We start from the raw sequence: 21,923 nt of genomic DNA on the forward strand, positions 1-21,923 counted from the left end.
ACAAGGAAATTTTTGTGTAAGATTTCATACAGCATTACTTCTGATAGTCACCCTCATCTCCTTTCAGATTTAATTATATTCTTTCCTAACTCAACAACTTCAAAGAGTTCTTTTAATCGATGCAACTAGAGGTTTGAGAATCAAAAGGTGTTATTACAGCATCAGTTTTACTTTATACAAATACCATCTGTACTCTGTTCAGAAAAGTCTCCAGGATGAATAGCAGGCTTACCAGGTAGGATTGGTCCAGGTGAGTCTGTTGTAGGTATCGGGAGCTCATCTAGAATGTTCTGCACCCTCTTTTCTAAGGTTGAGAGCCCTGTGAAGTCCTGCACCACAAGCACGCGCCCAGGATCGTTGGTAATGACCTGCAGCTGGTCCCTGTCCACGTTCCTGGCTCCAACACCCAGAGGTTTGATGCTTGTGGAAGTGATCACTCTGGCAGGTCTGTCCACGTCATCCTGGGACCGGTCTCCAAGGATGACCACCAGGTGCTGGGGCACTCCATCTTCTATCCTGCTTCCCGCAGACTTGATGAAGTAGTTCTTCACCACGAAGTCCAGGGCTTTGCCAGCGTTCAGGGGGGACCCACCTCTAAGCCTCAAGCGGCGGATGGCTTCCAGGACGGCATTTTTGGACTTGTGGGTCTTCAAGTAGAACTCGGGGAAGACGCCATTGCTGAACTGCACCACCCCGATCCGCACTTTGTTCGGCCCCACTTCCAGCTGCTGGACAATTCTGCTGATGAAATCCCGAATGTGAGCGAGCCCATCTGGCCGGACGCTGTCAGAGCTGTCAATGAGGAAGACTATGTCCTTTTCATCTCCAGAAACATCTGCGGGGAGGTGAGAAAAGAGGAAATTATTGGCGTGCCAAGCCTTTGCTTAAGCTTTGCTGGAGGATTTCTGTGCGATCTGCTGTCATGTGAGGTAGAACCATGTGGCATATTTTGGCCAACTTTAGGCACAGTGGTTCGGGGGGCCTCTCCAAAAGGGCCTGTGTGCAAGTGGGAATGTGTGTCTGCCTAGAATTTGAAGCATGCATTACTCACAGCCTTATGTGTTTCATTTATTAGTACTCTTCTCTGGATTTGTCAATGTTTCCAGCTTTATTTTGCCCCAATTTATGCCTGTTTCCTAGAGAGCTGCTAAATGGCAATAGGCAATTGTATACATTGCATATTTGAATTGAAATTTACCCAAATAGGTGTCATGTTTAAAGCACTTGACTTGAAAATCATAAGTTATAATGTATTTAAGTACTTGGGTAGAATTGCCATCTGTCTAAAGCTTTCCTTCTAAAATTGTACATATCCTATGACATGTAGGAAAATCTGACTTAAAGAGAAGTTATTTTGGGCAACATTTGTTTGAGTGGCAGCCCAGAGAGAGCCAATGCCTTACCTATGGGGGGCTGCACATCTCCCAGCAGCCGCTTGATTTGGTCCACAGTCAGGGTTTCAATCGGAGTCAGCAGCTTCTGCTCGAGGCTGGGCAGCTCCTGGAAGCTGGAGACTTGGAATACATATTCAGGACTGAGGGAAATCTGTATCATCTCTTCAGTATCCACGTTCTTGGCTATCATCATAGGTGCCACCCCCACTTGCTTGACTTGGAGGGATGGGTACTCAAAGTCATCGTCGGACTTGCGGGAGGAGAGGATGACCAGGAACTGCGGGATGCCCTCCTCGATGCGGCTCCCGGAGGGCCGGGTGAAGATGGTCTTGGCCACAAACTCCAGGGCCTCCCCCACGTTCACCAGCTGGCCACCTTTGGACCGCAGCTGCCTCACGGCGTTCTGCACCTCGTCCTTGGTGGAGTGGGTGTTGAGCAGGAACTCCACGTGGGGGTGCTCGCTGAACTGCACCACTGAGATCCTGGTGGTGTCGATGCCCACGTCCAGGTTGTTGACGATCCTCCCGATGAGGTCGCGGACGAGGTAGAACTCCTGGGCGGCGTAGCGGGAGCCGTCAACCAGGAACACGACGTCCCTCTTCACACCCGCTGAAGGAGAGAAGGCTTTGGTCAGGAAGAAGCACCAGGAATTGCTTATGGAGAGCAGATAAGCTCATCATCTACACCACTGACCCATGCGTCTGGCCATAGGGATGGTAGTCTTTGTGTCCCTGCCTGGGATAACTCCTGGGAGCCTCAGCAGGAAGCTCTGGGTTCAACCCAGAGACACGACCAGGCTGCTAGGCACATCCCAGGGGGTGTAAGAACAGCAAATTCCAGAGCAAAGGGAGTGAGAGGCAGCAATGGGACACCTGGAACAGTAATTCTTTGTGAGATCTCCACCCAAGAAAATATAACCTGGTGGTAGTCCTTACTTAGGGCAGGTTGGTTTACATTCAGAACCACCTCTCTTTCTTTGGCTTTGCTCTCTAGGAAAGATTCTATCCTATTATACTCTCAGCTTCTGCCTTTCCAGGATGATTTTTTGATTCCTAATAAAGTGTTTTCTGCAGTGGTAATTCAGATAATTCAGAGCCTGAATTATCGCAGAATATCACACTGATAAATGGGGATGACGGAAAGTGGTCTGGCTTAGAAGGGAATGAACAGAGTAGGACAGTGAATTTCTAAGGGACCAATCTGGGTTGGATACTCTTCATCCCAGGCATATGCTGGCTGGATTTCATTCCAAGGGAGACCAGAAATGTAAGATTTGATCCTTTTGATGCCTGCCTCCAATTTCCCTTTCCCCAGTGAATGAGGGAGGCAAAAGTAGGACAAATCAGCATCTTACATTCAGCAGAAAGCTGACATTGATTTTTATTGGTGTGAAGATGCCCCTGTAGCATCTAAATGACACAATTTACATTCCAGAAGGAACAGCATGGACTTAAAATCCATCCACTTAAAATAATATTAAGGTGATAGCATTCACTTTGTGGGTCTTCCATGTGAATGCAGCATGGACCACCTCGAGGGGCTGGGCTTAAAGGTGGCTCAGTTTAACTGCACAGCTTCTACCAACCCTGAGTGCACCAACAGGGAGACCACGACAGACTTGGAGTCTTAGCCGTGACCATATTTGTTTTTCTCAGTTTGTGTTGCAGCCATGATGTTACTAAACATCATATTTTGCCACTGGCTCTCGGTGCAGACACAAACATCTTCTCACCTGGGCTGGGTGATGTGAAAACCAGGTCAGGGGCCAGAGATTCTATCTCTTGCTTGGTCAGCCGGATGACTCTGTTGGAGACCACCTGCTGCACCGAGTCCAGCTGGCTGAAGTCAGGCACAGAGATAGCAAAATCTGGGAGGAAGGAAATGGTCTGCAGCTCTGTGAGGTCGGCATTTCCAATCCCAATGCCAAAGGGCACTGTGCCACTCGTCTTCAGGACCACTGAGGGCCTCCTGACATCGTCCTGGGACCGGTCAGCAGTCAGCAGGATCAGGAACTGCGGGACGCCCTCCGCTATCCTGCTGCCGCTTGACACCGTGAACACGTTCTTGATGAGGTAGTCAAGGGCTGCCCCCGTGTTCAGAGGAGACCCTCCCATGAGCTTCAGCTGCTGGATGGCACTGATGAGATCTGCTTTGTCCTCGTGGGTGTCCAGCAGGAACTCGGGCTGGATGGTGTTGCTGTACTGCGCCACAGCCACGCGCACCTTGTCGCGGCCAATGTCCAGGCTCTCCACAACTCTTTGGACAAACGTCTTCAGGAGAGGGAAACCTCTTCTGACACCATCGGAGCCATCGATCAGAAACACCACATCCTTCTTCTCACCTCTCTCAACTACTGTTTGAGACAAGTAAGGGAAGTGGGGGGAGAAGTGAGATTCTCTTTTGTAGAGATTAATATTCTCCTTGGACATTGAACCGAAGGAAAACAAAGCTCGGGGAGGGGAAAGCAAGGTGTCAGGAAAGGTGGTTCGGTTCCTTTGCCACTGGATGCAATCCCTGGTGAGGGGGCAGATGGGTGGAAGCTGGTGGAAACTGGAGTGCAGTGCATTCCATGCCTTACCCACCGAGTCATAGAATCATAGACCCATGGGAAATAGGGTGCCAGGGGATTTCTGGGTGCCATCTCCTACCTGAGCATGGGAAAGCCGGCATTTGGCTTTGCAGCATGCAACAGGAGCCTGGGATCTTTTGTTCCCAAGAAAGAATGGGTTTCTGGATGAAATGGCACACGGGGAGTGCTCACAGGGAGATGGTGAAGAGAGGGAGAGAAAAGCTTCTCTGAACTTAGAAATAAATACTTCTGAAAAGAAATTAAGAAATTGCTGAAGAGGACATCCAGCTGAAAATGTTGAAATGCTCTTTTAAAATGCTAGATACTGATCTCTGTTTTTTTTTCTTTACTATCTTCAGGCAGGAAAAAACATGCTAATTGTGACCAAACTTTTCTTGTCCAAAAAAAAAAAATCAAACAAAAACCACAAAGAAACAAACAAAAAAAAATCTCAAAATCAAGACCATGAAGTGTCAAAGATCAGAGAACTTTGACCTGTTATGCTATTGACCAACAGAATTGCAAAGCTTTGGCCGGGCCAAGCAGTAAACATCACTGCCTCTCAAACACAGCAACTGCTGGATGACATCCCAAAGAGTACTCTTGGCTTGTTTAGAGCAAGGTCGAGTGGGACAAGCAGGAGCATGATCTGCCCCTCTGAAGAAAATATTAATTATCTTCTTATGAATGCTTAGCCATGTAAAGAGTTAACAAGGGCAGTTGAATTCTTAATGCAGATTTCAGATTAAGTTTATTTCTTGAGAAGATTGTTGGAAACCTGCATAGGAGAGGAATATTAATATCGGTGGGAAGAGGGAGCAGACATTGCCTGGTGTTTCCCAGTTTCATATACTTCCTCTAAAGTTCAGGAACAATGGGAAAGTCCTATTAAAAATCCCGTGTAGCAGATAAAGAAGAATAAAACATAAAGAAGAAAAAGAAGACAAAGATAAGATAAAATAAGAAGATAAAAAATATAAAGAAGGAAAAAAATATGGTTGCTCCTATGGAATGGATGTCTTTTAGCCAAGAATACTAGGAAAACTGGGTGGATGCTGCTGTCCCTGGGCAAATAGCACAATTATTAATAGTCCTTGGTGGCCAAAGGAATTCCAAATGGTCTGGACAAGACAGAAATGGTTTTAAAAGGGAGGATGGAATTCAAGAGCACTGATTGCACAAGTCTTGGTTGAGACAGAAGCTGCACAAATATGGGAAGGGTCATGAATCCTCATGGAAAGGATGGGGTAAGAGATGACCAGGGGATGCTGTTGTCACGCTCTGGACATTTGGAGCAGGCTGGTGCTGGGAAGGCAAGGATGAAAATGTAGAAGAAAACCTACAAGACCTACAAGGAATGATTGAACGAGCTGGGTATGCAGCTGGTGACATGAGGACTAAGACCTACATGTCAAGCCTAAATTAGATAAAAGGCTGCAGAAAAATCTAAAATATTTTCATCTATCTAAAGTAGATGAAAAGGTGAAAATTTGGGAGCAAGCTGACATTTATGTCCTCCTCAGGTTGAAGGAGATGTAGAAGACTTGAACTGTGACTAGGGAGACAAAAGTGCAATGTGAAGGCAAAGTGTTGTCTGATAAAAGCAACTGAGCAGATTGGCTATGGAATCCCAAAGGGTTTCCAGAATAGATTAGATCAATGTCATCTAGTTCTGGACAAAAAGATCCTGCTGGGGACAAGGGAATGTAGCAGATGGCACCCTGAGATTCCTTCCAGCCCTGTTTCTTTTTCATGTTTCTATGATTCTAAGTCCATCTGCCCCTTTAGGGAGAGAAGAGATGGATGTTATCATACTTTTCCTTGTTCCCATCTCCTGTTGGAAAAAGAGATAATGCTCCAATTAGGGCTGATTTCCAGTACTGCAGTGTAAATTTGTTGTTGTGGCCATGTAATTCTTTTGAAGACCTTTTAAAAATTACTCTTCAATTAATCCATCTCATCTAGTGAACTTGAATGGTAACTGAGTCAAGAGCATCTGATTTATTGGTGTGTATGTAGAAAATGCCATCATATCCTGGAAGAGATAGCAGAGCAAGAGTGAATCCAGTGTGCTGGAATCCACTCCTCCAGAAAAGGGAGGATGGAAAGAGAAATTGAGACAAGCTTCTTTTAGCCCTTGCCCAGCATTGCACATCAATTAATGCAACATCTCTGGGGCAACAATATCCTGTTATTTCAGGTTTGTCCCATGTTTTACACACTGGAAACAGCACCAGATGCAGCTCTTGCAGCTGAACAAATGCATTTTCTCCACTTATCATTAAAATTTGCTTTGGCACTTAACTCTTTGCTTGATCAGAGTGTGAGCAGAGGAAACTCCAAGTACAATAGCAGTTTCTACACAATCATTTTAAACACCACCAGACCCAGATGCTCCAGTTACCAATTGAGCAGGGCATGTAAGTCATGTCTTTCAGCCTCTTGGAAACCCCGAGGCTCCCTGTACCTGTTGGCTGAAGCTGGACTGTTCTCAGCAGGTTGACTATGTTTGGCTGAAGCTCTGAAATCCGCTGGAGGGATTCAACGTTCAGAAGGAATTGTGGGGCGTAAACAATCCTTTCCAGCTCTACAGGGTCAGCATTTTTGGCTCTGATACCGAAGGTTACCACTCCAGCATGCTTCAGAACATCTGATGGCTTCTCCACATCGTCAGTCGATCTCCCAGCAACGAGGAGGACCAAAAACTGAGGAACTCCTTCTTCGATCCTGCTTCCAGCTTCCTTCACAAACAGCCGCCTTATAGCCTCATCAAGTGCAGCTCCAATGTTCAGCTGCTTCCCAGTTTTAATCTTCAGCCTTTTCACTTTGCCAAGCATATCTTGCTTGGATGAGTACTCGTCAAAGTCAAATTCAATTTGGATGGTGTCGCTGAACTGAGCTACGGCGACTCGTGTGGCGTCAGGACCCACGTTCAGGTCAGAAATTACTTTGTGTACAAAATCCCGGACGGCAGGAAAGATGCCCAAGAGGTTGGCTGAGCCATCAATCAGGAATAAAACATCCTTCTTGCTTTCTAGAATAAATTCACAAATGAAAAGAGGGGGGGAAAAAAGAAATGAAAGCGTTTTTCTTCTCGTATGCCATCCTAGAAAACTGTCTGCAAGTTAGCTCGGTTTCAATCTTTCAGTATTCTCATTTACCAAAGTATTCAAAGTCTGCAGAACTATACAACATCTGAGGAAGAAGGCAAAGCAAGGACATGTCTATCCTAAGACTCAATAAATTCAGGCACCAGACGGTATCACATCAGATCACATCATGAATTGGCTGATTCAGTGATGTTTTAAGTCTAGCAATATGTTGACAATACAGACATGAAGTAAAGCAGCAGTGGAGGGTTGGTTGGGGTTTTTTTTCCTATTTAAAGGCTCGGTAGACAACAAATAGACAGTTCATGCACATAGACACAAAGCATTTTCTGGATCTTCTCCCACTTGCATCACAAGAAGCATCTAAATCCATAAAAGCCTTTCACCTGTTTCAATTTGATGCCCTTTTGATCTCATTGAATACCCAAGGCAAACCCAAGCCTCTTGTACCTTTGTATTAATCTTAATGGTCTCCTTTCCATACTAATCCATCCCAGTTGTTTCTATGTCTTCCTGGGAACATAGCCTCAATAATGGAATTCATGAGAAAATACCTGTTTTAAAAGGGTTAAACTTGCCAAAAGACTTTGGGTTTAATATTGGAGGATAGCTTTGAATTTCTGGAGTCAAATACAGCCTCTGTAACAGCCTGACAACATCACTTTGATCAAGTGGTTCTGGGGATGGATTTGTCCACCTGTTCCCGGCTAGACCTCTGCTCCTATGTGCTCTTTGGCATGATTTTAACCTTTCCATGCCCCTTCTTGTGGTCAAAATCTCATGCTCCCATTGCCTGATTTACTGCACACGATGCATTTACAGGTTGTGGCCCTCTTATGGGAACAGCAAGGGAACACCAGAGCCAGTGACTGGTAGGAACAGACTCACTCAGGTCCTCCTTTGGTCCTGACCTACCAAAAGACTTAAAACTGTGCTTTTGAGGTGTCGTAGCAATGACTTGAACAAAATCAAGAGCTGCCAGTGTCAAGCCATGTATTCATAGAATCATAGAATGGTTTGGTTTGGAAGAGACCTTAAAGATCATCAAGTTAAGCACAGCCATAACCACTTTGATGACTCAGGGCTTGGATACGTGTACTGTGGAAACAAGAAATTCACTTAAACAAGATCAACTTCATGCAGTCAGCATGCAGGAAGGTAGCCATTACCTGTTGGGGCGAGTGGAACCTCTTCCACACCTCCACTAACATATGTTGTTATGGGCTTATTTAACTCCTGAGGTAAAGCTGCCAGAGCACTGAAATCATCCACAAAATACACCATTCTTGGATTAAAGGCAATCTGCTCAAGTTCTGCCTTATCCGCATTCCTAACGCCGACAGCAAAGGTCAGCACTCCGGCCCGAGCTAATTCATTGGAAACTTGGAGGAAGGGATCGGCAGAGCTCCCTGCCGTCACCAGGACCAGCACCTGGGGCACTTGCTCATTTATCCTGCTCCCACCGGCCTCCGTGAAGTGACTCGAGAGCACAAAGTTCAGCGCGGAGCCGGTGTTGAGCACCGAGCCCCCCCTGGGCCTCAGCTGCCCCAGGCGCTGGATTATGTCAGGTTTGGTCTGGTAGGAGTACAGGGAGAACTCGGTTTGGGGGGTGTCGCTAAATTGCACTAAGCCCACTCGTGTTTTGTCGCTGCCGACATCAAGGTAGTTAACTAGGGTGGCCACAAAGTCCCGCACAAAGGGGAAGTTGGCATTTCCGACGTTGAGTGATCCATCCAAAAGAAAGATGATATCCCTTTTGGTTACTTCAACTGCAGTAGAGCACAGAAAACAACATGAGACATGGCACAAAACGAAAAATGGAAAAAAATTTTTATCATGTGTACATGCAGCGCACGCCGTACACGCATGTGAACCGTGTTAGGGTGAAGAGAGAGAGAGAGAGGAGCAAGGGTGTGATCAGCACAGAAGTAACAAGGACAATTGGGCAGGGAAGGATCAGCAACTCTTTTAAATGTCAGGCTCAACAGCTACCTGAGGATACCTGCCTTCTTGAGTGCTGCACTTTACTGTCTGTTGTTACAGACATCCGTTTTGTGGGATGTTGAAGGGGGAGAAATATCCCACTTTTGGCAGCTCTAAGTTCCTTTTTTTAAGGTTAAATCCTTCCTGGGCTATCTCCAGGCATCTGAGCTCCAGGACGTAGGTCTACACTCCAAAGACACCACAGAGTCATCACCCTGTGTTCTTTTTTTGCTCTAAACATGTCCAGATCACAGACCAAAATGCCAAGCTTTTAAACAAAATCTTGGAGAACTGATGTATCCAAGACATCGTTCCAGATGCCTTCCTCCAAATGAATTACTCAAGGATTTATTTATGCCCATTGCTAATTCTGCCCATCATATTTGTGTTTAAAGCATTTCTGGCTAGATTCATCCATTCTCTAGCTTGCCTTGTCCCTGTAAGCTTGCTGTCCTGTATATAAAATATATAAATACTGAGCTATTCAGAACAAAAAGGAAATAAAGGGCTCTTCGGAATACGGGGATCACTCTCAGATTTTACAGATTGTCTTGGCTTTCCATATTTTAAACTTTTCCCAGAAAAGTACCATTCAAGGCCCAGGGTGAGACAATAGCCAGTTAAAATGCAACTGCCCAATGGCAAAATCAGTTTTGTTGCTACCAATAATAATTTGTAGGGGCAGGATATAATCCCTTGCTTATTGTGTGTGTAAATAGCTGTGAGCACAAAAAAAGGACTGAAAAAATAGAGAAGCTGCATGAATGACCTTTGAAGAACAAGAAAACACAGGAACATTTTTAATTTACATTGAAAAATAAGCACATCAGCTTCGGTGTATAGCCATGCAAAACTGTATTAGCTGGAAACACACTCTGAAACAAAGCTTATTAAATTATAGGTCCTGTGATATTCATCTTCATTAAGGACAAGTATTGGCAAACTGATTTCAAAATGTCTTCTTTTCATGTAAATCAGACACATGCTTTAATTCTTTCAGGATTCTTTCCAAACATTCTGTTTCTTTTCCACTGTGGTTTATAATTTTAAATTACGTGAGAAACTAGAAAAAAGATGGACACAATTCAACAGCTACTTAAGCCAGTGGGAACCTCACTATTGATCTTACTGGGAGCTGGAAGAAATCCTGGTTTTCTAATGCTCATATGCCATGAGACAGAAATACAAGGTTCAAATATGATCTAGTGCAACATAGATTTCACCTCAAGCACCCCTATTGTGAAGAAATCCTGAGAAATTTGGTATAAAATCTCTGTGCACCTAGAATATCTCTTAAAATGCGGGGGGAACTTCCTCAAAAGCCACGACCCTATCAGTTGGTGTCTTCCAAAGTCTACTGATATCAATGGCAAGGACAACTAAAAAGAGTCCACTGGCTTTGTGGAGCTTTGGATCATCTTTCAAACAGATTAAATGAAAATCAATACTGAAATATCCCTGCATGCCTCGTAGGGCTCAAGCTGACTAAATAATAAGAAAACTAAATATGTTCCTAAAGCCCAACAATGTCAGCTCTGAACATCTCCACAAGCAAACTTGCTTATGTTCTTTACACTCCAAAGAAACCCCTACTTTCCTGAGCAAACTCCCACTATGGATAATTCCCAAACTGAGGAAGAGACTTTAACGCTCTCAGGTGTCCCATTCATAGGCTACACAAACCCTAAGAAGAGCAAAACCCTCCACTGAACAATTTGGGTACCTAACTAGTAAAGCACATCTTTCACATCATGCAGACCTTTAAATGTTGGTGACAAAATGAGAACAGGACAAAAATCTCCAGGAAGGAGCCATAAATCTGTAACAACAACCACACTACCAAATTCACTGACCTGTTCATGCACTCACATTTAACCATGCTGGAACATGCATTTGGTATGGTTTTCCCTGTTATCTGTACATGGCACAGAATAAGAATTGGCAAACTTATAAACCACACCTCCTTAATTAGAAAAAGGCCTTTAATTACCTGAGGGTGGCTCTGGGACGATCAGTCCTCCAGAGAGTGTCCGGATAGGTGACAGCACTTCAGGAAGAATGGCTTGCATGAACTGGAGGCGGAAGTCATTCGGGTTGAACACAAAATCTTGTTCATGAGCAATTTCTTGAAGCTCTGCCAGGTCAGCGTTCCTCGACCCAACGGCAAGGGTCACTATCCTGTTCCTCTTCAGCTCTGCAGCAGCTTGGTCAACAGCATCCCTGGACTTACCCCCAGTGATGAGCACCAGCATGGGGAGCACCCCTTCCTCCACCCTGCAGCCGGCGGCACTGGTGAAGAAGTTGGTTCTCACAAAGTCCAGTGCCGAGCCAGTATTGAGTGTTGTGCCACCCATGAGCTTCATCTTCCTCACATTGGCCATCACATCCTTCCTGGTCTGGTGGGTGTTGAAATAAAACTCTGGCTTCACAGTGTCTGCATACTGTGCCACGGCCACTTGGATCAGGTCGGGTCCAACCTCCAGCCTTTGGACAATTTTGGCAACGAAATCACGAATTGCGTTAAAGGGGGCGGCCCCCAAAGCAGTTGAGCCATCTATCAGGAAGACTATATCCTTCTTGTTCACTTCAATAACTGCAAGTAACACATGAACATCATGTTAGCCTTCAAAACACTCTGCATCAGTTCTGTGCCAACAGCTCAGCAATGTTCAGGACCTCTTGTTTACTTGGAGTACTGTTACTCTCAATGCCTTTAAAAAGGTCTAAATTGTTTTTTTAGACTCCAGCAGAGGACTTATAGTAAATCTGACTGTTTCCCCTTTCTAAAACACCAAAGAGTTGGAGAGTTGCAACAACTGTGATTTTTACACACTTGAATATTAAAATATATGTACATCTCAAAGCAAGAATGAAAGGTAAGAAGGAGAAATTTTGGCACTCAGAGGGCACATGAGATAAAATAAGCAGGTGATGCTCCTTCCATCTGCAGAGTAACCACCTGAATGGTGGTGGTTTGGTGTGAGAAGTATTAGGTTCCTGAGAACAATGACACAAGTAGTCTCCGCCTACTCAACATACCTGGATTTTGGGTCTTTGCATCCTAAGTCTTATTCCTTATCTAACAAAAACAAGTTACGGTTTTTCTTGGCACAGCTGGCCCAGTCATGGATGAGCTGATTCTGGTGGCCATGTCTTTAACAAACAGGTTCCCTGGCTTGCAACTTCCGAAACTTTATTATTGATGATGGCACGGGACACAGAAAGGGCACAATTAGCTTTCCAGTGCCCTGGCTAAGTTTGAAGAAAGATGGTCAGGGAGGAAAAAGCCCTGTTGTGTGGCATTGGAACCAAAGCATCATGATATTTAATACAGTAAATATATTTTTTTTAAAAGTAGATATTAACAAGACCAATATGATTGTGATAACAGCATTATACATGATTATCATGATGCCTAACCTTAATACCATCTTTTAGACAAATCCTCTCACATCATCACCTCCCTGATTTCATGCCATTGATGTGAGAAAGGAAATTTTGAGCTGCTTCCAAGTTATGCTGGAGTGCTATGAATCATTGTGTTATGTTGGACTTGGGGTGTCCTTAGATCACTCACCCACCTAAGGGCTCCTGAGATGGGTTCAGGATTCAAGGAGGCAGGTCCATCACCTTCCAGGCTTACTGCCTGCTCCCACAGGGATCTCACACCCCCAGGGCAAGCAGTAGCAAACACTGCCTTGCCCTGCCTGGATGGAGAAAAGCAGCCCCCAGCCCATCAGGGCTCCTCTGCATGAAGTCTGTTTACTTTGGATTTCAACAAAGAACAAAACTTTGGCTGCAGTCCTCCTTGGCCAGCCACCAGCTGGCCATGGATAGCCGTGCTCCCAAAGGCTGGGTGCTGTCAGGTTTCTCACTAGGGGTGAGTGCCATGAGACTGGGCTGCCCCAAGGGGTGACTTGGAGCTGGGGGTGACATTTGTGACTCAGCTGCCCCTCTGCCCCCAGATGCTGAAAGACCTGCCTGCCTTGCAGAACCTCTGCAAATGCCTCTCATGGAGTCATGCTAGAAACAGTATAATTAAGGACCAATCGTAAAAAATGGAAGTTTAAAATTGCCTGCCGTGGTGCTGTCAGGCATAAAATGATGAGGACATGCACAAAGCAAATGTGGTGGTGCCCTCCTCAAGCCACAACCTCAAGTGAGCTGATAGTGGTCTGCAACTGGCTGCCCAGGCTGTCAGAACAGAGCTATGCACAAAGCAACAAGGGTTTGTGTAAATTGTCCCTTTCCCAGAGCCATGATTTCCACCATTCATCCCTCCTCCTCAGTTACTCCATGGAGAAGAGGGTTGAAAACAGAAAACTTTCCAAATGGATAGCAAGGGCTGACATCTCTGCTTTGTGTGACCCAGGAGAAATGTCCAAAGCACATCCTTAGCTTCTCAGCAGCTAGAAACCCAAAAGTGGAGAGCCTGGAAACTTTTGACTTTTGGGGGAAACATCAAAGGGGCTTTGGAAAGATGAGGGAGGCTGGAAAAGAAGAGTTCCCTCGGCTTCTCATTCCTGTTGCAGCTCTCAAATCCTGTAGTACTTTTCCCTCAGAGGAATGCAAGAATCAAACCCAAAACACACAGGAAGAAACAACCCATGGTTATGGTTTGCATGGACACAATTAATGCAAAAGCCTTTGAGCAGGGCTGTGCACATCTCATAGGGTTTAATCCAAAGCCCTGTAAATCTGATAGCAAGCCTCCCAAGAATTTCAAAGGATTTGGGATCAAAGCATTGTATCTTTGACTCTCAAAGCTGGGAATGTTGGAGGGTGTCAGCACTGAACCCAGCCCGGCATAGTTCCATCCTCATTGCCATGTCAGCTGTCTGGTAAAGCTCCTCATCTAACTCCATCATTCAGGCTCCCCCAGTGGGTGAAGGAGCAAAAAGCCACTTTGGAACACCCCTTCAGCCCAGGATGAACAGCTGGCAAGCTAAAGTGAAGCAAGATGACTTCAGCATTTCATAGGAGCACTTGGCACCTCAGAGGGTTTGGCATCCCTTTTGGGCTGCAGCGTCTCCCAAACTGCTTTACACTGCAGCCTTCCAAGTTGTTGATGTCAATCAAGCAAACCAGTCAAAATTTATTTCCATGGGTGTCAGGGGAAGGAAATTCCCTAAAGATCCTTTGAAAATAATCTACTTCCCCATTTAGCACATCCATCTGTATGTAACTGTACAAGCTGACATAGCACCTTCCACAAATGAGCTGGCCCTTAAAGTGAGAAATATGCAAGTGGAGATGAAAAAAAAAGTACCAAAATTTTTTAATCTTGGCATTCAAACTGTTAAAAATCAGACAAGAGGAGAGAGATTTTCCACTGAGTTGCACAAATCCCAGTATACACATTTTAGCTACACATGCTGACTTCATATGATTTGGCTAAATACGGCTCTTGTAGGGTGCTACAAGAAGAAGTTCTTCATGTTCTTTACCGGAATAATCAAGGCAAGGTCATAAAGTGATCTTTAAGGCAATTTCCTCCCTTTGATTTGAGCCACAGGATAGCAATCATGTTTAGGCATGGATCAGCAAAGACATCTGGAATGCAGTTTTATATGTCAACATACACCATGAGGAACAGAGTGTACAGAACTCCAGACTGACAAGGGGATCCCACAAGTGCTGTTTGCATTAAGCATCCTGTTAATTAAGTGCAGCAGCTCCAGGCTGACCCCTTCCAGGGGCCTCTGCAATATGTCATATTGTGTCTTTCATAAATCACCTATTTGCCCCATAAATCCAGGTATTCATTATTCTACTGCACCTGAGCTGATGTTAGTCCAGAAGTAATGTCAATAGGACTTATGGGTGACAAAATAACCTAAGTGGAATATTAATACCTGCATTTTTAATTCCCATGGCCTCATGGAAACCAGCTGATGGATCAAAAGTAGGGATTTCACTCAGAAGAACTAAGGGCTGTTCAGTTTTTAAGTTCCACAACACAGGAATGCCATCCTTTTACCAAGGGCAGCCCAGAGCTTCAGTGAGTTGAGAAATTTTACTGTTTTAGCAAGCAGATAATTTCAACTCTGGTACATAGGGATCCATTTAGCATTCCTGGTACCTTCCTCAGCCACATTTTATGGTCATGACACTTCCAACTGACATATAATGTAAACTTACAGGGCATAAATATTTTTACAACTGGCAGTGCTGCAGTGTTTACTCCCAGGGTGCTTAGATATCTCGATAAGGATTATACGAGGTTTTTTTGTTATACACTTTTTTTCTTATTCTCTGCTCCTGTCTTTTAAAACACCCCACATGTCATGCCAGTTATTGCAACAAGACCTCATGGTTTTTGAGAGATAACTCACTGGGCCAATGAGTTTCTCCACAGAAACACTGCTTCTCCATAACCAGACCAGAGAAATTAATTGGAAAAAAAAATTAAGAATATTTAAAGCTTTAAATATGCTCATAAAGCGTGCAAAAGCTCAATCATTCATCGATTCACCGAAATGCAAGGGTCCAGAAAGGCATACATACCTTCAGTCACAATGGTTGGGGCCGCTAACAAAATGAGTCTTTGGGCCACTCCAACAATGTTGGGCAGTAATAATTCTTGAAGAGCATCAAGGTTACGGATATCCAGGGCAGTATAGGCGAAGCTTCCATCAGTAGCAATCTGCTGCAGCTCTGCACTGTCAGCATTCAGGACCCCAATGCTAAATGAAAATATACCAGCTTGCTTCACCGCTAACAAGCCCTCTCGGATATCATCACTAGACTCTCCACCACTTATCAGCACTAAAATCTGAGGCACCGCTTCCTCTATCCTGCTGCCTCCCGCCTGGGTGAAGAGGTTCTCCACCACGAACTCCAGTGCCGCACCGGTGTTCGCCTCCTCGCCCCCGCGGAATCCGAGTGCCTTCACGGCATCCAGGACCTCCGCTTTTGTGGAGTAGCTGTTCAAAGAGAACTCGGTTCTGGGTTGATCACTATACTGCACCACCCCAATGTGTATCTGCTGAGCTCCAACTCTGAGGGTTTCAATCAAATTTACAAGGAAATCGCGTATGGCTGGAAAATTGACACCTCCGATGTTGTTTGATCCGTCAATAAGGAAAATTAGGTCAGCGGACTCTTGAGCTTTAAAAAAAAGAAATGCAAAAGGTGAAAGCATTAAAATGGGTGATTACATGCAGTTGTAACAGTGTTCTGACATGTTTCTTGGAAAACCAGTGAGAAACACGAAAATGAGAAAACAAAACAACGTGATCACTGAGGAGGTGACTTTTGCCTCTTAGTTCTGCATTCTGATTGAATATGAGCTCTCAGGCCCTTCCCAGCAGCATCCACAGCCCATCAAGGGAGGGCTTGAGTGGACACAACACAAGCCAGTGGCTGTAGTAACATGGGGTCAGCATTACTGGCATGCAAGGAGAAACCTCGGCAAGATACAGTTTTTGGAAATCTAGGTATGTTCCGTCAGTGGCCTGTACTGTCCAAATGTTTAGACAGAGCCAAAAGAAAAAGGTGGACTTTGGTGGCAATTCATGGTGAAGTTAGAGGGTGAGGAGGTTTTCATAATTTCTGCCTTCTATTTTTTGGGAGGAAAAATGCCAACATTTACTGGATGCAGGGAAAGCTTCAGCTTCTCTGTCATGATTCTGCTCTTTTGCTGGTTAAACACAGAAGCTGAATCTATGGGCTTCTCCCACCATGAATAAATATTATTTAAAACACATTTGTTAGGAACAATTGAAACGGTTTTCATTACTTTTTCTTGACTGTAACTCTTTCACCAGTTGCCAACATCCACCTGAAGTTATGTCTCTAGCAGGTTGACCCACACAGTTCTCAACCCAGGCCACGCAAAAATTGTGTCACTTTAAGCATTTTGCACAAAAATGGGTTGATTATTGCCAGAAGGTTCTGGTTTGTATTATTCATATGGATTCTGGGTATTCAATCAAGGAATGCAGAATCAGGTTAAAAAGGGTGATGAAATCAGTCATGACACAATTATCCAACTCTAGTTGTTGCGACCATACCCAGATGATCACAAGCATTTGCTGACAATATACACACACCAAACAAAGCTTGCACATGGCATGACCCTGGTGTTGAGGGGCAGTATTTTTGAGACTTACCAAAGCAGACCCAAAATGGTCTCTGCTCTTACTCCTTTTGACTAATTTTACCATTGACATCACCAAGAGCTGTATGCATGCAAAAAAGAGGGGGGGAAAAACCCCAAAGCATGCTTGGATGTTTCCATGCTGTTACTCTCCACTCACATTAAGAACTCAAATTTCAGACTATTTACAAATGGCTGACAAGCAACATTTGGAAATCTCTCTGTCAGCTCTCAACTTTGGAAAGCCAAAGGTGAAACCAGCAGCAAAGGTGGCGTGTGGTTTAGCAAGGCCAGGAATAAACCCGAGATCTTTGCTATTAACCAGCACTGCCAGTAAATTATTTATTTATTGCCAATTTAGTTGTTTTTCCAGTACGTGTTTTCATAAACCAGGAGATTCAGATAATGCTGCAATTCCAGTGACAAAGGAGAAGGTCTCCAAGTCACCATCACTCTTCTGGATGCACTCAATGGCCAGAGGAAATTACCAGGGTTCAGAATTTCAAGGAGCTCCAGGATTTATTTTTCCATGGAGGCAAAATTTAGGGGTGCTTAGGCTTGGTTTTACTGAGCCATTTTCAGTTGGGATGTACACGTTCCACTTCACTGTAAAAATGAAAGGGAAACCTCACAGTGGTTTTACCCAGGGAGCTTTAGATAATCCTGGATATCTTTTTTGGAGGAATGAGATTCCAGGCACTAATGGGTTGCTCCCACGGAAGAGAAAATAGATATGAAACAGATGCGTTGGATAATTTGTCATCACTGCAAAAAAACCTTGTACTTCAGTGCACATTTATGGAACAAGCTGGTGTGGAGAACAAATAAAAAGCATGCTGGTTACACAACTAAGCAAGGAGGGTCAGATGAGACAGACAGGTCAGATTTAACAAATACTTCAGGGCAAACTCGGGGCTGACTGTTGTACTTACGTGAGTCAGCTCCAGGTACTGCCACAGACCAACAGTTTTGGTTCTCTTTACTAGAACCACTACAGGACTGGGGCTTTTTTACGCTTTCTTTCATCATTAGGGCTCATTTTTAACATAGCATCAATGGCAATTTTAGACATTTTAATGCCACATGTAGTAATCAGCTGAATAAATGACTTCTTAAACTCTTATGCAGATATTTGTACCATGTTTTGCACACTGTTTTCGTCCAAGGTTTAGGACCTGTAACATCTTTTCCCATGTTTAACAATACTCTGTATATCACCCATGCAAGTCACACAGGGACAACACTACAACAGTAGGATTAACTTAAATTTGTGTTATAGGATGGGAAGGAAATGCTTGCAAAAAATACCTTTAAGCAGAAACAAACTTGTAAATGCATGAAATACACAAAGTAGGAATTTGGCTTTAAAGCTTTTAAGGTAATGTCTGTGATTCCAGATGTTTCCATTCAATGGGGTTACCTGCTGGCATGGCCCAGAGGAGGACAGCCAGCTTCCAGAGACCAATTTCCCAATTGATTTCAACAGGGAATTTCACCGGGGTCCTTCACAGCTAAGATACCCAACAGCCACCGAAGTGCTGCCAGCAGGTTGGGTGTAACATTCATTTTTCACCAATATTGGTGTCATTTTCATAGCACTGGAGAGCCTTTTGTTGTGTTTGTGGGGCACCTACTCCCCTGTGGCTTTCCTGTGACCTGGACATTTGCCCTGTCAAGCGCTTTGCACGACAAAAAACACACATGAGCACGGCCTCTTGGTGTTGCTCGGTGCCATGCAGTGATGGAGAGCACCCAGTCGGACTGGCGTGAGGGTTAATCAGGCAAGACAACACAGGGGGATTAATGTCACACTGCCTCATCACACTGCTGTGGCTTTTTACGTCGCCCCACAAGCTCTTGACCTTCAGATGGAGTCTCAGGAATAAAAAGAAAGGTTTGATCCCCAGGACTTCTGTTTTGAAAATCAACAAAGCTGCTCAGAAGGCTCTTGCCATGCTGGAATTTCATAAACAGAGAAGGGACAGAGGAAGACTGGTTTGGGGTTTTTTTCCAGGGAAATTGGGCCCTGTGTTGCTGTCAGTGCAGGTCTGTTGAAGCCAACGTGGTTTGCAGGGAGGTTTCAGTTATGGGAAGTGTCCAGTGCTCCAGCAGGTGGAAGCCATGGGCTTGTAGAGAAGAATTTTCAATCACACACCTTCTCCAGGTGCATGAGGAGAGAGGTTAAGGGACAGCTCAGGGGTGGGCTTTCAGCAGAGAAATTCCCCACCTAGCTTCTTTTGCTGTCTTCACCAATAATGTGACTTTCTAGAATGGCACACTGCCTAATAATGTGACTTTCTGGAATGGCACACTGCCCAAGAATGTGACTTTCTGGAATGGCACACTGCACATCTCCCTGTCCCCCCACCTGGTTCTAAGGGAACATCCATCCTGCTGTCCCCACAACCAGCAGTGACCTTCTCAGTCTCCAGAAGATTCTCTTTAGTCAGGGTCACCACCAGGTCTGGTGTGTTCACCCCCCATTTCCCCACCTTGTGAGTGAACAGGACAGGGCAATTTTCTAACTCTGCAGAGCTCCCTATGCTTGAATTTCCATGCCATATGTGCCAAAGGATGGCCACAAAGTGCCACTGCCCATTCAAGGATTCCTGTCCTGACTCCTGGCAGCCCTGGCTCAGTCTGCAAACAGCACCTCAGCAGCTGCAAACACGGGGCCACACACTTCAAACCTTTATTTTTAAACCTCTGAACGTCCATCTCAGTCTTGCCCCTCCAGAGTGGCAATGCCAAACAGCGCAGCGCCAGCAGATACCACCAGTCAGCCATTACCTGTGATGTCTTTAACCAGTCCTTTGGCTCCAGCCTTTTCTGGAGTCATGGAGGAGCGGACACTCGCCACTAAGTCCCCAACTATGCCGTGGAGAGCGGTAAAATTCTCCAGGTTGAAGCGGTGCGTATCGAGGGGTCCGCTCGCTACTTCCTGCAACTCCCCTTCCACCGGCTCCTGAACGCCGACCGCAAACAGGTTTACACGGGCCGAGTTAAGGAGAGATGAGGGCAGAGCCACATCATCCCGGGGCTGTCCGTCTGTCAGCACTACAATAACCTGGGGCACGCCTTCACTGGCTCTGCTTCCCGCAGCTTTAGTGAGGTGCTTCTCGATTAGGTACTCTAATCCTTTTCCAGGCTCGGCGCCTCCCCCCACGTAAGTCATGTTGGCAATATGGGACAGGACGTCCTGGGTGGAGGGGAAGGTATTTAACTGGAACTCTGTGTGGGGGTTTCCGCTGAACTGGACCAGGGCAAAGCGAAAATCATTTCCTCCCACATCTAAAGCCTTTACAACATCATACAGAAACTCTCGAACGAGTTGGAAGTGTTCCTTCCCAACGCTCCAGGAGGAATCCACTAGAAATATTATATCAGCCACGGCAATGGTTTTGACAGCTTTAAAAAAACAGATGGGGATTTAGGATTTTCTATCGGTCAGCACAAGCATGACTCCTCCTACTCCTCACCCAAAACAACCAACAGCCTCCTTGGCATGGTGAAAGTGAAGCTCAGCTTCCCCTTATCGCCCACAGCAAAATGAGAAGTGCTGGAGAACAACCACACAGCCACCAGAGCCCCACAGGTGCTGGGGGACAGCATGCCACCTGCCCTGCCCTGCCCAGAGAGCGGGAGCCAAGGTGCTCCTGCCCTCCTACACTCTCACCCATGAGTTTGGACACCAGCCCTGAGCCAGACAGAGACACTGGCAGCTTCACCTTGTTAGTTCAGGCTCATTCAGCTTCTAGCTGCCCGTGTCTCTTGCATGGTTTTTGCTGGCTCCATGGTAGTGCTCAAGGAAGGAAGGACAGCTTAGTTTAAGCAGCCTGGGTGCTGGCATGAGTTTTCTGCATTTTCCCTGCTGTCACACTTGGTGACAGCAGGTCCGGTCCCGAAGGCGCCAGGACCACCCCTTTAAACAGCCTTTCTGCAGGTCAGTGGCAGTGCTCTTCTCACTGCTAAAAGCTCCTCCTACACATGCAGGGAGGGCAGAACAGCTCTGCCCAGGAGAAGACCCTCTCAGGACCACCCTGAGAGCAGGTCCCACACCCTGGTGCCCTGCAGAACATCCTCCATGGCACCAGCCAGTGGTCATGCTTGGGGAGGCACCGTGAGTGTTGGTCAAGGCCCGCGTCCCAAGGAGCCTCAGCAAGATGGGAGCTGAGGAGCAGAACACATCCATCCACAACATCCCACGGACATGCATGTCAAACACCAAACAGTGCCAAGGAGTGCTTGTACAGGGCCAAAGTCAGGTGAAGCAGCCCGGGCTCTTACCTGCTTGCTGCTGAGCACCAACTGAGCCAAAGCCTGAGAGCAGGAGGCAGAACATTGCCACGAGGGGCAAATGTCGATGTTTCCTCATTTTGCTCTTTTATGAGTTTTCCTTTTATTCTCTTTTCTTTCAAAGCACCTGACGTGAGACCTAAGGGGAGGAAAAAAGGACAAATGAGAAATGACAGCAGTGCTAGCCAGGCACAGATGAGGTACGAGGTAGAAAAGCCAAACCATGTGGGTTTACAAGGCTTTTGTGGCACTTTGGCAGGAAAAAAATTGCTTTGCTGCTGGACAGAGTGACAACTCACAAAACTGACCTCTGTGGAATTAGATTATTTTTTTTACCTGTGCTGTCCCGGACAATATGTAATATATAGGAAAATGCTTAGGTTTCTCCACCAAAATACACAGTCCCCTCCCACCTGCCCTCCCTAACCATGGATGACCAGCTGATACATCTTTGCCAACATATTTCCTCT

The 21,923-nt window shown here is 45.5% G+C and overlaps 1 protein-coding gene across 1 annotated transcript in view; it reads right to left on the reverse strand.

The window, feature by feature from the left end:
• COL6A3 (collagen type VI alpha 3 chain) overlaps positions 1-21,532 on the reverse strand; it is a 48,536-nt gene extending 27,004 nt beyond the window's left edge. Inside the window, exons 1-10 of the mRNA XM_066553527.1 lie at positions 21,445-21,532; positions 19,948-20,565; positions 15,564-16,166; positions 11,047-11,649; positions 8,243-8,842; positions 6,431-6,997; positions 3,127-3,747; positions 1,404-2,003; positions 233-835; positions 52-60 (exon numbers count right to left, since the gene is read on the reverse strand). Coding sequence (XP_066409624.1) covers positions 52-60; positions 233-835; positions 1,404-2,003; positions 3,127-3,747; positions 6,431-6,997; positions 8,243-8,842; positions 11,047-11,649; positions 15,564-16,166; positions 19,948-20,565; positions 21,445-21,532 — 4,912 coding nt within the window. The remainder of the gene's footprint in view (positions 1-51; positions 61-232; positions 836-1,403; positions 2,004-3,126; positions 3,748-6,430; positions 6,998-8,242; positions 8,843-11,046; positions 11,650-15,563; positions 16,167-19,947; positions 20,566-21,444) is intronic.
• Positions 21,533-21,923: the final 391 nt, after the last annotated feature.

The sequence above is a fragment of the Molothrus aeneus genome, chromosome 7 (genome assembly GCF_037042795.1).
Source record: "Molothrus aeneus isolate 106 chromosome 7, BPBGC_Maene_1.0, whole genome shotgun sequence".
NCBI lineage: Eukaryota > Metazoa > Chordata > Aves > Passeriformes > Icteridae > Molothrus > Molothrus aeneus.